The sequence below is a fragment of the Schistocerca cancellata genome, chromosome 11, assembly GCF_023864275.1.
Source record: "Schistocerca cancellata isolate TAMUIC-IGC-003103 chromosome 11, iqSchCanc2.1, whole genome shotgun sequence".
Lineage (NCBI taxonomy): Eukaryota > Metazoa > Arthropoda > Insecta > Orthoptera > Acrididae > Schistocerca > Schistocerca cancellata.
In genome coordinates this window covers 35657861-35673924 of record NC_064636.1, presented here as the reverse complement: position 1 = coordinate 35673924, position 16064 = coordinate 35657861, and the positions used below count along the sequence as shown (strand labels likewise).

The 16064-nt window shown below is 41.9% G+C and overlaps 1 protein-coding gene across 1 annotated transcript; it reads right to left on the bottom strand.

The window, feature by feature from the left end:
- Positions 1 to 1101: 1101 nt before the first annotated feature.
- Positions 1102 to 15707, bottom strand: LOC126108588 (uncharacterized). Its single transcript, XM_049913883.1, has 5 exons — positions 15567 to 15707; positions 15338 to 15487; positions 14998 to 15229; positions 9442 to 9519; positions 1102 to 1635 (listed from the first exon to the last, which is right to left on the bottom strand). The coding sequence occupies exons 1-5, from the start codon at positions 15662 to 15664 to the stop codon at positions 1543 to 1545; spliced, it is 651 nt and encodes a 216-aa protein (XP_049769840.1). The 5' UTR covers positions 15665 to 15707; the 3' UTR covers positions 1102 to 1542.
- Positions 15708 to 16064: the final 357 nt, after the last annotated feature.

Below are 16064 nucleotides of genomic sequence, written 5' to 3'. Positions count from 1 at the left end.
ATTTGTGAAACTTCAAATGTTCAGACAATTCTGTACAAAGTTGTTCTACTCACATTCGGAAAATGCATGTCTACGTCTGTAATAGTGAATCGGCGATCTTCACGAATTTTTTTGTCAACCGCATTGACCAAATCGTCTGAAATCACTGATGGTCGGCCACACCGTGGTTCATCGTGCACATTATCCCGTCCTTCATTAAAAGCTCGCACCCACTTGCGCACTTTACTGTCGCTCATTATGTTAGGACCGTACACTTCAGTAATCTGCCGATGGATTTCCGCCGCTGAATTGTTTCTTGCAGACAAAAACCGTATCACTGCCCTTACTTCACAATCGGCGGGCTGATCAATTGTCTTAAACATTGTAAAGTGACACTGTGAACTACACTCAGCAACAGTAACAAAGCGAATGGCGGCGTTTGACGCGCAAGGCTTGCCGGGAGTCGGCGCGCATGCGTGTTTTGTCATTGGCGCCAAATTTCAATAGTTACGGCGAATCGGACCTTACTTTTGGAATAACCCTCTTATTTTGCGGAGAAATACTACGATATAAATACCCGATATTGTTAACATGAAAATACTACTGGCCCTTACATATGTGAAATAAAGTTTCTCTCTCGCATTCCTTTGTTTCTGAACATTTTTCTCAGCTCTTTCATCTTTGTAATACATGCTCTCTGGCGACTTGTGATGTCATTGTTCAAAGCCGACGGGTTGTATCCCCTGGTAAACTAGACCCCATGATTGTGCACATTTTAATAATTTGTGTTCAGTGCTTTAATTAAAAAGTTATTTAATGTCAACTGCAATTAATTTTCTTCATCATTGACCACTCCTTTATAGACACCATTAATGCTTGGATTAATTATTGTTGTTAATTACAACTTCTTTGCTGACAGAATTACTGTTTGAATTATGGTAATTATAAGATTTGGCTGATGTGCAGAAAGATGAAAGGACATTGTGTGATTCCATGTTTCAACCACATCTTCATAATTACCACTGTAAAGTAATGTCGAAGATTCAAGTGAAATGCAAACCAATGGTCACTTGCACAACGTATCGGTCCGCATTTCAAGCACATCTTTATAATCACCGAATTTTGTCCTCTGATTATGGCAACCCTATGCAAAGACAGTAAAACTTCTGCATTTATTTTTAGCGAAGATGGTACCTGAACATATGAAATAGAAAAGTGGGAATATTTCCCCAAATGAGGAAATAAAAAATGGAAAATACATATGGAGGAGTAAAAACCATAGTCATATGTACACACATCAAATGCATAGAAGAAGACGCTTTTCACTGTGGCCGTTGCTGGAGATGACCTCTCTCCAGTTTGCAGTGGCTTTCTTCTCTCAGGTCTGTCAGCTTCATCACATCTGACACACAACTACCCAGGCTGTCCCCCCTCCTTTACGGAGACCTGTGAAGTTCCACACTCCGGCAGCTGCAGTTCCGGAGTGCAGCTCCCTCCCAGCCTGCAGTTACGGTCACATTCGGACCACAAACGAAGACAGCTCAGGTCTGAGGAGAATGTGCATCAGAAACACAGAGAGTCCTGCTCTGTGGCACCCTCACCAGTAGCTTCCTCCTCCTCGAGCGGCTCGCCCTTAACTTCTATGTATTCAGGTTCCTGCAACACAATAAAACCTCACTTCAGGGTCGCACCACAGCTGTTAATCCTTTGTCATATGCTGCAACAGCAGTGCACTGACGGCCACTAAATCACACTATTAGGTAGAACATCTGACAAACATTAACAGTATTGTCTGTAGAGTAGTTTTGACAAAAGGGAGTGTATGTAAAAAAAACTGTAGCAATTACAAAAATATGCACATCCTTCATAGTTTATTATATCTTAGGATTAATGCTTGTTTTTAGGAGCAATAAATGATCAACAAATAATAATAAATTTTCAGAGAGGGGGGGTCTTATGCCGACACCATAAATTGGAGTTTTTTTTTTTTGCTACACATTGAGCCAAACCTGTGTGTGTGTGTGTGTGTGTGTGTGTGTGTGTGTGTGTGTGTGTGTGTGTATACCAGCACTTTCTCATTTGGTAAGTTACAGCATCTTTGTGGAATGTTTCCCTCTATATATAAATTAAAAACTGGTATGGAATGCAGTACCTACATTATTTGCAGTACCAAATAAACCACATAAAAGGTATACAACTTTGCTTCCGCCGTTATTTCCCCCCAATATTTGAGGCTTTAATGAAACAAATTGGTTACACATGCATCATTCAAAGTATCACTGGCCACTACTTTCTCACTTCTTTTGGGCAGTGTAGGAACCCCACGTCAAAAAAATTGTGCTTGAAGCAATCCACGAATCGATCCAATTTGTGACTCCTTCATGAGATCGAAAGTGCTGGTCAGCCAGGCCATGCACCATTGAACTAAAAAGGTTAGTCAGAGGGAGCAATGTCTGGAGAATACAGTGGAAGGGGTAATACTTCCCATTTTAACGTTTCCAAGTATGTTTTGACCTCTTTTGCAACGTGAGGTCGAGCGTTGTCGTGCTGCAAAATCAGCTTATCGTGCCTCTTGCTGTATGGCAGCCATTTGTCTTTAATACTCTGCTCAAATGCATTAACTGTGTTCGATAATGAGCACCCGTGATTGTTTCACTCAGATTTAACACCTCATAGTACATGACGCCAAGCTGGTCCCACCAAATGCAAAGCACAATCTCTGAGCTGTGAATATTCGGTTTGGCTGTTGATGTGGAAGCATGGCTGGGATACCCCATGATTTTTTGGGTTTACGGTTATCGTAATGAACCCATTTTTTGTCCCCGCTCACAATCCGATTAAGAAATCCCTTCCGTTTTTCCCTCTGAAGCAACTGTTCACAAACACACAAACGCCATTCAATGTCTCTCGGTTTCATCTCACACGGGACCCAAGTTCCTTCTTTCTGAATCATGCCCACAGCCTTGAGACTTTTTGAAACAGCTCACTGTGTCACTCCCACTAATCGTGCCAATTCATCTCGAGTTTGACACGAGTCTTCACTCCGCAATGTCTCCAACACTGCATCTTCGAAAACTTTCTATCTTCCACCACTATGCCAGTCTACGATGTTAAAAATCATCGTACTTCGAGCGTTGAGACCACTCACGACATGTTCTTTCTCTAATAGCATCCTTACCGTACATACCCGAGAGCATTTGATGAGACTCAGCCACTGTTTTCTTGATACTGAAACAAAACAGTAACACCTCCCGTAAATGACAAGAATTAGGCTCGTAAACTGACATTTTCAATCGAGAACAACTTCACGATGCAGACACAATTCGACTAATGTTTGAATGAGGTTATGTTGACCGAGGCCCAAGCTAACTGCCTTACGCCTGCGATCTGTTTCTTTCGAGCGCTGCTCACCGTTGTCGCCACCTATCGGCAAATGGTGAAAGCAAAGTTGTACACCGTGTATTTTATTGCAAGAACAACACAAATGAAACTGAGGTATCTACAATGGCATAAAATCCTTACATTGTTTCTGAAGGAAACAGTATTTATGACAATTGTTGTGAGCCCAGCAACAGGTAATTGAATAGTAACATCTGTAAGAAAGAATATTGTGTAGTCTGCATTATAGAGCTACTTAGGAGATATTCATAACACTTCCGTGTGAAGATTAGAATAAACAGACTTTGCTAAAAGATGCAAAATGGAATGAGCACATAAGATTGGTAGTAAGGAATGCAAATGGACAACTTTTGCTTTATTGGGAGAAATGTAGGAAAGTGTGGCTCACTTACAGAGTAGAAGACTAGTGGGACCCATTCTCGAGTGCTGTGTCGGTGTTTGGGTTTCTCACCAGGCTGCATTACAGGAAGACATTGTAGCAATTCAGAGGTGTGCTGCTAGATTTTTTACCGACAGATCTGATCGATGCGAGAGTATTACAGAAATGCTTCATGAACTCCAGTTAAAATTCCTGGATCGAAGACTACTAACTTTACACAAAACAGTACTTACCAGATTTAGAGAGCTGACATTTGTGGCTGATTGCGGAATGATTCCACTGCTGTCAACATACATTTTGTTTAAGGAGCATGACAAGAGAAATGAGGGCTTTGGCAGAAGCATAGAGAGAGTTCCTGGCACCATTTGGAAGTGAAACAGGAAACATTCTGTGCACCACTGGTACGCTGTACCCTACAGCATGCAGAGCAGGAATGTGAATGTAGAATCCTGCGGCAGCCAGCATTTTATGTCTCTTATGTTTGGATTTCATAATAATCTGCTACAAACAATGCAATACTTCGCGATTATTCCAGTTTTTCTTTTATTTCACTGCTCCCACGTCAGTCTAGTGACTGACTTTGCTGATAAGAGCATCATAAACCAGAATCATAAAGTAATCATGTTTCAGTTGCACCACTGTAATTTTGCAACAGGTTTTGGATGTAAAAAAAATTGTAATAAATATAATAGAGGGAAACGATCCACGTGGGAAAAATAAATTTAAAAAGAAAGATGATGAGACTTACCAAACAAAAGCGCTGGCAGGTCGATAGACACACAGACAAACACAAACATACACACAAAATCTAGCTTTCGCAACCAATGGTTGCCTCGTCAGGAAAGAGGGAAGGAGAGGGAAAGACAAAAGGATTTGGGTTTTAAGGGAGAGGGTAAGGAGTCATTCCAATCCCGGGAGCGGAAAGACTTACCTTAGGGGGAAAAAAGGAGGGAAAAAAGGACAGGTATACACTCGCACACACACACATATCCATCCTCATATACACAGACACAAGCAGACATTTGTAAAGGCAAAGAGTTTGGGCAGAGATGTCAGTCGGGGCGGATGTACAAAGGCAAAGATGATGTTGAAAGACAGGTGAGGTACGAGCGGCGGCAAATTGAAATTAGAAATTAGCGGAGATTGAGGCCTGGCGGATAGCGAGAAGAGAGGATATGCTGAAGGGCAAGTTCCCATCTCCGGAGTTCTGACAGGTTGGTGTTAGTGGGAAGTATCCAGATAACCCGGACGGTGTAACACTGTGCCAAGATGTGCTGGCCGTGCACCAAGGCATGTTTAGCCACAGGGTGATCCTCATTACCAACAAACACTGTCTGCCTGTGTCCATTCATGCGAATGGACAGTTTGTTGCTGGTCATTCCCACATAGAACGCTTCACAGTGTAGGCAGGTCAGTTGGTAAATCACGTGGGTGCTTTCACACGTGGCTCTGCCTTTGATCGTGTACACCTTCCGGGTTACAGGACTGGAGTAGGTGGTGGTGGGAGGGTGCATGGGGCAGGTTTTACACCGGGGGCGGTTACAGGGGTAGGAGCCAGAGGGTAGGGAAGGTGGTCTGGGGATTTCATAGGGATGAACTAAAAGGTTGCGAAGGTTAGGTGGACGGCGGAAAGACACTCTTGGTGGAGTGGGGAGGATTTCATGAAGGATGGATCTCATTTCAGGGCAGGATTTGAGGAAGTCGTATCCCTGCTGGAGAGCCACATTCAGAATCTGATCCAGTCCCGGAAAGTATCCTGTCACAAGTGGGGCACTTTTGGGGTTCTTCTGTGGAAGGTTCCGGGTTTGAGGAGATGAGGAAGTGGCTCTGGTTATTTGCTTGTGTACCAGGTCGGGAGGGTAGTTACGGGATGCAAAAGCTGTTTTCAGGTTGTTGGTGTAGTGGTTCAAGGATTCCGGACTGGAGCAGATTCGTTTGCCACGAATACCTAGGCTGTAGGGAAGGGACCGTTTGATGTGGAACGGGTGGCAGCTGTCATAATGGAGGTACTGTTGCTTGTTGGTGGGTTTGATGTGGACGGACGTGTGTAGCTGGCCATTGGACAGGTGGAGGTCAACGTCAAGGAAAGTGGCATGGGATTTGGAGTGGGACCAGGTGAATCTGATGGAACCAAAGGAGTTGAGGTTGGAGAGGAAATTCTGGAGTTCTTCTTCACTGTGAGTCCAGATCATGAAAACGTCATCAATAAATCTGTACCAAACTTCGGGTTGGCAGGCCTGGGTAACCAAGAAGGCTTCCTCTAAGCGACCCATGAATAGGTTGGCATACGAGGGGGCCATCCTGGTACCCATGGCTGTTCCCTTTAATTGTTGGTATGTCTGGCCTTCAAAAGTGAAGAAGTTGTGGGTCAGGATGAAGCTGGCTAAGGTAATGAGGAAAGAGGTTTTAGGTAGGGCGGCAGGTGATCGGCGTGAAAGGAAGTGCTCCATCGCAGCGAGGCCCTGGACATGCGGAATATTTGTGTATAAGGAAGTGGCATCAATGGTTACAAGGATGGTTTCCGGGGGTAACAGACTGGGTAGGGATTCCAGGCGTTCGAGAAAGTGGTTGGAGTCTTTGATGAAGGATGGGAGACTGCATGTAATGGGTTGAAGGTGTTGATCTACGTAGGCAGAGATGCGTTCGGTGGGGGCTTGGTAACCAGCTACAATGGGACTGCCGGGATGATTGGGTTTGTGAATTTTGGGAAGAAGGTAGAAGGTAGGGGTGCGGGGTGTTGGTGGGGTCAGGAGGTTGATGGAGTCGGGTGAAAGGTTTTGTAGGGGGCCTAAGGTTCTGAGGATTCCTTGAAGCTCCGCCTGGACATCAGGAATGGGATTGCCTTGGCAAACTTTGTAAGTAGTGTTGTCTGAAAGCTGACGCAGTCCCTCAGTCACATACTCCCGACGATCAAGTACCACAGTTGTGGAACCCTTGTCAGCCGGAAGAATGACGATGGATCGGTCAGCCTTCAGATCACGGATAGCCTGGGCTTCAGCAGTGGTGATGTTGGGAGTAGGATTAAGGTTTTTTAAGAAGGATTGAGAGGCAAGGCTGGAAGTCAGAAATTCCTGGAAGGTTAGGAGAGGGCGATTTTGAGGAAGAGGAGGTGGGTCCCGCTGTGACGGAGGACGGAACTGTTCCAGGCATGGTTCAATTTGGTTAGTGTCTTGGGGAGTTGGATCATTAGGAGTAGGATTAGGATCATTTTTCTTCGTGGCAAAGTGATATTTCCAGCAGAGAGTACGGGTGTGTATGTTTGTGTTTGTCTGTGTGTATCGACCTGCCAGCGCTTTTGTTTGGTAAGTCTCATCATCTTTCTTTTTAAATTTAAAAATTGTAATAAGAGAGACAAAATTTAGAGAAAAAGTAAGTACGTTTTTTTAAGACAAAATTTAATTGGATAGACAAAAAATCTACTCAGCAACCGTCCAACCGTACTCTACAACTGTCCTTCGCGTGCACATTAAGCTGCCGCTTGGCGAGTAGATTTTTTATCTATCCAATTACATTATTAAGTTTATTGAAGATGTGACAACATGTACCTCAAAAGAAGAGCATTAATGATTTAAAGAGAAAAATATTCTTTACCAAAGAGGCCCATTGAGATCATAATTAATTCTAAAAGGAAGAAGAAATCATTTGTTTAACTTTTATTTTTACACATGTCAAAAGTGACATTTTTCACACTTTTTTACCTTTTAAATAAATCAAACGTTCACATTTTCACTTGCAAAGACTGCAAAATTCAAACTGGCAAAAACACTTTTCTGGCAAGTCAATCCCCCCCCTCCCCTCGGCCCTCTCCCTTTCCACCTGTTACCAAGTAATCCGTATCACCCCAAAATGCAGAAGTGAATAATAGGCTTCTAACAAGAAAATACAACTAAAAGATAAGAAATGACTAAACATGACAAAAGTGAGCCAATGGCAACACTTCAGTACTGACACGTGTTGACAGAGAGTGAGTGAATGCAACACTGTCACTAGCATTCTAGTGCCGACTGGTATGAGGCTGGTGCCTGTGCTATCGAGACATTCTCTACAAATTTAAAAACTTGTTTACTAGTCTTTGCAGTATCAGCATTCGTATTTTCATACAGTCTCCAAAATATAGCTGAGAAGCCACCACAACAGGTTACTGTCACATCAAATTGGCAATAGCAGGAACCAGATAAATAAATAAATGAGCCATGCTGAAAGTCATGAGTAACTTCTTGTTATGAATATTCATTTTTATGAACAGCAGCCGAAGTTTTAATTAATAAATTTGAAAACGGTTAATTACATATCTGTTTGTTTGCCATCCCAGTACACTGAGATCGTCACACCACAGTACCGTAGTACACCTCTAGAGGAGCCAGAACTAAATTGCACAGCTCACCGATGAAGTTGGAATATTGTGCTGTAACTCATTTTTGGCAGTAACTTAAGGGCAAACTGACGAGGACTGCAGAACTGAAACGTCGATTGTTTTGCAAGTTCAGATACTCTGATAAAAAGCAGTCACTCTCCTCCAGAAAAAAAAAAAAAGCCTTTCAGGATCAACCTCTCTATCGAGCACAGACTGCAGTAGCCAGCTGCGGTACTGACACCGTCCGACAGAGGAGTCTGCCAGCCAATGCACTACCACTGCTGTGTAAGGTTTCAGTGTGAACTGGTACACAGCTCTGTGAGCAACAATTTCCTCGGACTGTTTCCGAGGCCGCTCCCGACTCGCCCGGTTCGATCCGAACCGGTACACTACCTCTCTCAGTCCGAGCAGAAGTGAGCCGGAGAATATGCAGTAACTGGAGCCTGCCTGCACGGGTATTGGTTTCCGCACAAAGTGGGACACTGACGTGTCAGAACACACACACACATTTCATCTCTGTCACCTGATGTATCGCGTGTTAATTTAACTCTACTGTAACTCTGTAACCGTTAATTACCTTCTTTATGTGGAGGTCCTGAAAGAAGTACCTCTGTAGAATTGTGTGTAGCCTTTAAAGACTTCAACTTTTCTCCTTTGAAGCCCTTATTGGAGGAAGGAAAAACAATATCTACTCTAATTACAAAATCGAGTAAACATTTCATCACTGATTGTCTTGTATTTGTTTCAGTGGATGTACAGATCATGATTACTTTGTAACTTTGAGCAGATATAATATAAATACAACATTTGCCTTTAAGAATTGACAAGAAGTAAGTAACATTGCATTTTAGAACTTACTTTGTTTGTTGCTGTATACATCCGTGGGTAGAGTGTCTACTCCTTGACGGGCCAGAGACCGCCAAAACATGAAAGGCCTCTCCCACAGCAGCTGAGATGTTTACTCCCCGTAGTGCTTACTGGTTCCTCAAACCACACAGCTCCTCACAAACGTGAAAAAATGATAGCACACGATAGGTGTTTCGTGACCTCTTCCCTACCTAATACTATTTTGTCACAATCATATTTCCTTGCTATAAATAGGGAGGGGGAAATGATGTTTCTCTAAATGGCACATAACACTACAACATGACACTTTCATTGTGAAAAACCCTGTATATTCACCCCCGCAGATGGGGCTGTGACTAAATTAGAGAAAACTAAATATATTGGACATGATGACATTCTGTTGAAATTACTTTCACAATGGAATTTGTATGCTGTGTTTGTACTTTCAACACAACCACTCCTTTCCTTTTCAGCAGAGCCTTACCTGTGGTCTGTGCTTATCACAGGAGTTCCCTCCATATTCAGGCTCCTGTTCCACCTTCACAGTTATACTCTCACATGGCTGCAAAAAAGAAAAACTTCACATTAATTTAACAGAATTATCAATGGAAAACATAATATCACTACCAACTACCATTACAGACAGATCAACACTTTATTGGAAGAGAGTAGGTTGGTTTTTTGTGTGTGTGTGTGTGTGTGTGTGTGTGTGTGTGTGTGTGTGTGTGTGTTGCTCAGTTTATCTTTAAGCAAAATACATTCAGTGAAACTGAAATGCCACCTCTCAAGTTTTGTTAGTTTCAGCTGTTCAGTCGATTCCATTTTATGCAAAATATTTTGACAACTGGTTCTGTCTTCGTCTTAATTTGCCACTAGTTGTGCTGTTATGCATACTCGCTACCTGGACTCCACCCAGACTAAAGTAATTAAAATCAATCCATTCCACGACTATCGCAGTGGCACTGGTGCACAACCGTAATACATCTTTAGGACAGGAAAACAATCTTGGTTGCAAAAGACTGGTTTATTTAATCTTCACTGGTGACATGTTTCACCTGTTCTAGATATCACCAGAGAATCTGGGGACATTACAAACTGGTGTTGGTATAAATTGCTATTTACGGCAATAACGAATGAATAAATTAAAAATAATAAGTGGAAGACATACACTGATTGAACTATAGAGCACAGGGCCACATTTGTGCTTCACGAGTTGTGAGAGGCATAAATTTCAGTGCAAAATATTGCGCCACACCTGAGCTTACCGATAAAAATTCTTGCTAATCTTAACTGAGGTGTCGAATGTAATTAAGAGTCCCATAGAACTGGGAGATAACAGCAAGATAGCCACTGTCAATGCTTCATTACATCATCTTGAAGTAACACAAAAAAATGTGATGACAGTAGGAAAAAGAACGCTACTAAAGCTTGTGAGTGGTACCTAACTTAGGCAACTAGGCATATTCAGTCAGCAGAAAAAACTCACAAGTGGAAAATACACTCATAATGGCTAGGTTAATACACCTTTGGCAAATGAATCAGCACTAATGAGGATAAAGAAACAGCTAAAATTTTTAGTAAAAATATGAAACAACACTAAGCAGGAAAACTATCTTTAACGATATGAAGTTACCCACGAAGAAACTGTCCCGAAAACACAAATACGGTCCGTTTACAATACTGTGAGCACGCGCTGTCACGCTGGGAACTAGACTGCCGAGCAAGTGTCGAAGCCCTGTGGAGCGACAGTGAGAAAAGGCTCACCAGGTGGTAAGCTGCTAATTAACTGACAAAAAAGGTCAGTAAAAATTACCCTTTTGCCCAGCACCTCAAATCTTCCAGCCATGAGCCCCCAGATTTAGAAATCCTTAAAATCCTTCACATGGCCAACAAAGGCCAGAAACTGAATTTGTTGGAAGAGTTTGAAATTTTTAGCCATATCTTTTTCTTTCAAGCCAACAAATCTCATAAATGGAAAAGTCTCTTTGAAACATCAAACATTTTTTTGCTATAATTATGTGCATGTTTAAATGATAGTTGCCACCTAAATTATTTATTAATTATTTTACTGAAGCCATCAGTTAAGTTCTAAAGTGCCACCTCAGGAGTCTTTTCTTACTACAGCCCCACGGGCTTCAATACTTGTCAGGCAGTCTAACTACTGGCACGAGAGTATTCACAGTATTGTAAATACACCATCTTTGTGCTCGTGGGGCAGTTTCTTCACAAGTAAGTTATCATCATTTAAGTAAGTTTTCTGGTTTAGCATTGCTTCTGGCTTTGTTGGTTCATATTTTTACTAAAAAAATTGAGCTGTTTCTTTCTCCTTATTAGTGCCCATTCATTTTCCAAAGGTGTATTAGACTAGCCATTACGTGTGTGTATTTTGCACTCACAAGTTTCTGCTGACTGAATATGCCTATCTGCCTAAGTTACCCCTTGCACACCATGGTGCTTTCTTTTTCTACAGTCATTACCTTTTTTGTGTTGCTTCTAGATAATGCAATGAAGCACTGAAAGTGGCTATCTGGCTGTTACTTCCCACGTCTACAGGACTCTTAACTAAGTTTGATGCCCCAGTTACGATTAGCAAGAATTTTTATCAGTAAGCTCAGGAATGATGGAATATTTTACGAGTTGACCATCTTGTTGAAGCTCACATCCACACCTCTGTCCACACCAAACCCACAAACAGTACCTTCACTTTGATAGCAGCCATCCATTCCACATCAAACGTTCCCTTCCCTACAGCCTATGTATTCGTGGCAAACGTATCTGCTCCAGTGACGAATCCCTCAACAATTACACCAATAACCTGACCAGTGCTTTCCTCTCCCGCAACTATCCTGCAGACCTTGTCCACAAACAGATCTCCCGAGCAATACATTCCTCCCCGTTCAACAACAATGTTCCTACCCCCAGACCACACAGAAGCATCCCCCTTGTCACCCAATATCATCCTGGCCTCGAATACATCAACAAATTACTCCGCCAGGGATATGACTTTCTCAAGTAAAGCCCTGAAATGAGATCATCCCTTGACAATATTCTCCCCACACCACCCAGAGTTGCCTTTCGCCGCCCCCCTAACCTCCGTAATATTCCCAGACCACCTTCTCTACCCAGCGGTTCCTACCCCTCTAACCGACCCTGCTGCAAAACCTGTCCCATACATACCCCCACGACCACCTACTCCAGCCCCGCTACTGGTAAAACATACACAATTCGAGGCAGGGCCACATGTGAAACGACACATGTCATTTATCAACTGACATGCCTGTACTGCACAGCCTTATACAACGGTATGACGACAACTAAACCGGCTGAGCGCATGAACTGGCACAGACGAACTGTCCATCTAGGAGATGTCCGATACACAGTAGCAGAGTATGTCATCCTGCATAATTCTAGGGACCTAGTAACCTGCTACAACATACGTGCCATTTGGCTTCTCCCACCCAACACCAGTCCCTCTGAACTGTGGAGATGGGAACTTTCACTCCAACACATCCTTTCATCCCGCCATCCCCCTGAACTGAACCTACGTTAACCAACCTCACTCCCATTTACTCTTCAGTCTTCTTTTTTCCTCTCCTCTTTAGCCATTCATGCATCTTTTCTTCCTACATAGTTGTGTTTATCTTTATACTATATACCTCTTTACTTCTGTATGCATCCTCTTTGGTTTGAAGCTGGCACAGTACTTACAATAGAATATCTTTGGCTTCCTTCTGACAACCATACCTCCATCCTTACTACCCTCCCTGTTTACCTTTCCCTGTTGCTTCATAACCTGAGTTGTGAGTAACTGAATCCACTGTCCCTTCTTCCCCCTCTCCCCTCCCTGCTGAAGAAACAAAGTTCCGAAAGCTAGGCATGTAAATTTTCTGTTGTGTTTTGTGTATCTATTAGCTGTACTGAACTGAGGTAAGTACTGGCCAGCCCCTCTATCTCTTTGTTAGTATTTGTTTCACATCTTTATGAGATTTTCCATTGAACAATGTAGTTTTTTGTTTATTAACTCCTTGTTTTTAGGCACGATTCTAGTGGGGGATGTGAGAATTTAGAATCTATACCTAAACTGTAAATACCTTTTGCGCTGCTCTGGTCACTCTTTTTCTTTATTCTGTGGGCTGTGTAGTACAATAGTTTGTGCAACTTTGTTAAACTTGCTAAAGTGTCCAACAAATCTTGCAGTTCCAATCAGATACCACCAGCAAATAACTCTGCTAACAAAAACATTCACGGGTCAACAGAAACATCCGATCTCATGCGTCGGCTTTGACCCGTGACGTAAGGGTGTTGTGGTGTGTGACGTCATTACGGCGCGGAGTTTGGTTTGTGAGTGTGGCGTGTTAGTAGATGTTGCCTCGTTGACGTTACCTTAGTAGGAGTTTTAGGGCCTGTAATATATAGTTTACCTTTTTACTGTACTTTTTGTTTTAACGTCGTCTATGAGGCTTTTATCAGTTTGCCATTAGATTGTTCAATCTTTATGGTCTATATGTTTTGTCGCTACTCGTTATGTCTAATGAATCAATATTGTTTTTTTATTTTTTTTTATTTGTTTCTTTTATCTTTTGATTGACTTACACATTGATCTGTAGTGTAGCCCTGAATACGAGGTTAGGTTGGGAGTTTTTTTTTTTGGCGGGGGGGGGGGGGGGGGGGGGCGCAGCCCCCCTCCCCCTGCCTGACCTTGAGTACCACTTGTTTATTATTATCTTTGTTTGCTATCAATGTTAGCAGATTGTTCTTGTGAAACCTTTGTGTGTGTTGTTTTTCTATGTGTTTTCGTCTTTGTGATACGTATGCAACGTTTTTATATCCGCCATATTCGAATTGTCGTTTATGGTTGTTTCCGCCATATTTGTGACGTCATGGGTCAAAGCCGACGGGTTGGATCGGACGCTTCCGTATTTCCACATTCACATCTTCAAAAATTACGAGATTCGACAATATGGACAGAGTACTGTGCAGTCTTTCACAACACATCAGTTCCGAATTACTGTTATGGACTGATTCCAACAGTTTCTACTACTCCATAACAACATGGCCCGAACAATAACGCGGCCAGAATAACGCCAAGTAAGAAGCAAGAAAACTGCAAATTATCTTCACCCAGCATACAGTACCAGCAGTTTTCAGTCAATATGTCTTCAGTTGCAACCATTATAACCTACAAAATCTTTAGCATAAGTTATTAAATAAAGCTTTAGCACACAAAGACAGGACAGACATCCTCTGCTGCCCATTTTTAAAACATAACTCACTTTCCAGCTTTAGTACTTAAATATCAATTGTCTTGTCTTCTTAAACACAGTCATTTCCACTGGTAAAGTTAATAACAAAAAATCCTCAATTTTCAGGTAATGGCACTGATGTTGCAGAGTGGACATACAGAAAGACTAAAACACACATTTAAATCAACAAGTGGTGTTAAATTACTAATACTGCCCTGAATTTCATTAATTTAAGCAGCTACTACCTCAAACTATGCAAAGCTTTAAGTGCCTTCCATTTGTTAAGCTATGTACTAACCAATGTTTTAATAATGTATTATTGACTTACAATACATATATTCCAAACTGTAAGGTTTATGCAATGCGTCAGTTATGATGGTTGCTTCATTAATATGTAGTAATACTCAGATAAATAGTAGTAATAATATTAATTCTTGGGGAAGATTGGCTGCTCTCAAGAATCAGTCAATGCATTCTATATAATATATTGAGGAAATTTTAAGGCTAGCTATACTACCTACTCAAATTTCCAATGCCCTGAACACAACCATGGCAGTATTCAAGAAAACCTGGGGACTTTGATTATTTAGAATTACAGCTGCTAACAGAATGGCTTATCTATGGTGACCGTCTTCCAAAGATGTCAAGGGTGACATTTGGTTTACGACTGAAGCTAGGCGGGGATAAATTTTTCACTCCACAACATTGTCACTAGCAAAGGTAATTTTCTTATAGTCATTACTAATGATATTTGAAACCTGTTAGCATCCCCCTCGTCTTGCTCTGGTACGTCTTACCTGGTGAGGTTCTGGCGTACAACTCTGAAAACAATACTGATTTTCTGCTAAGTATATTTCTGCTGACTCCCGTTCTGCAGAGAATCCCCTCGCCATTTGATTTGTGGCTGAATCATTTTGTACACTGTTCATGTCACTTAACACTGTCGCCACTTCCCCATTTCTTCCACTGTCTGGTACAGTTTGTTTAGGTTTGGGTAACAACCGCGAAGGTATCGCACCACGCCAAAGACTGCAATGACAATGAGAAAACATTAGACACCCATAAATAAGTATATACTCTAATGAGTCTGATGTAGCCTGAATGAAACAAGCGCTGCATTACGTCTCGATTGCTCACCCTTGGCTTAACCATATCTTGTTCCGGAAATCTTTTTCCTGAAAATGGTCCGAGCATACAGTGTACGTTCGATAAACATATTCTGGCCCTCGGCTTTTGAACACTTCAGCTAAACCGGGTTTCTGAGTTAAAATAACCCACTGCTTACATCTAGAAAGTAGAGAATCAATCAATCGGCATTTTTTTTAAAAATTCAAGAAGCTCAAAGTGGTACATACTATGCACTTACAGCTCCTTATCCTTGGGAAATCTATAAAATGATTTATCCTTTTGTAATTTATAATTCGAACAACCTGGAACGGCGCATTTGCTACCTTTCATAGCCATAATCTTCTCACCAAACAACAAATGTCACTTCCACAACGTGAAATCACACTTCATGCCGCTAGGCAACTGTTTTAACTAGTCAGTGTATCCAACAAATGTGGCGACACCAAGAGTGAAGCATAGGAAACGCCACAGCTCTGAACCTGTCACCGTGGATTTCACGAATGAAGGACATTGAACGAGTCGGGTTTCCATTCCCAGCCATTTAAAAAAAAAAAAGAAAAAAAAAAAATATATTCACAAAAAACGAATTCACTTGAAACATTGCTCGTTAAGGTCAAATACACAAAATCTTACCCTATGCACCCCAACTAATACCTAGATTAATTCCGAATACCCAAAGATATGGCTGTGACATTTAATTGACCTATTACGCAGTACTTATCAACCAACAACTGCT

Coding starts and splice junctions, on each gene's coding strand:
- LOC126108588 (XM_049913883.1), bottom strand. CDS start 15,664: ATGGCTATGAAAGGTAGCAAATGCGCCGTTCCAGGTTGTTCGAATTAT. Junction 15,488..15,566: donor TTTCCCAAGGATAAGGAGCT/GTAAGTGCATAG, acceptor TCTACTTTCTAG/ATGTAAGCAGTGGGTTATTT. Junction 15,230..15,337: donor AAGATATGGTTAAGCCAAGG/GTGAGCAATCGA, acceptor TTGTCATTGCAG/TCTTTGGCGTGGTGCGATAC.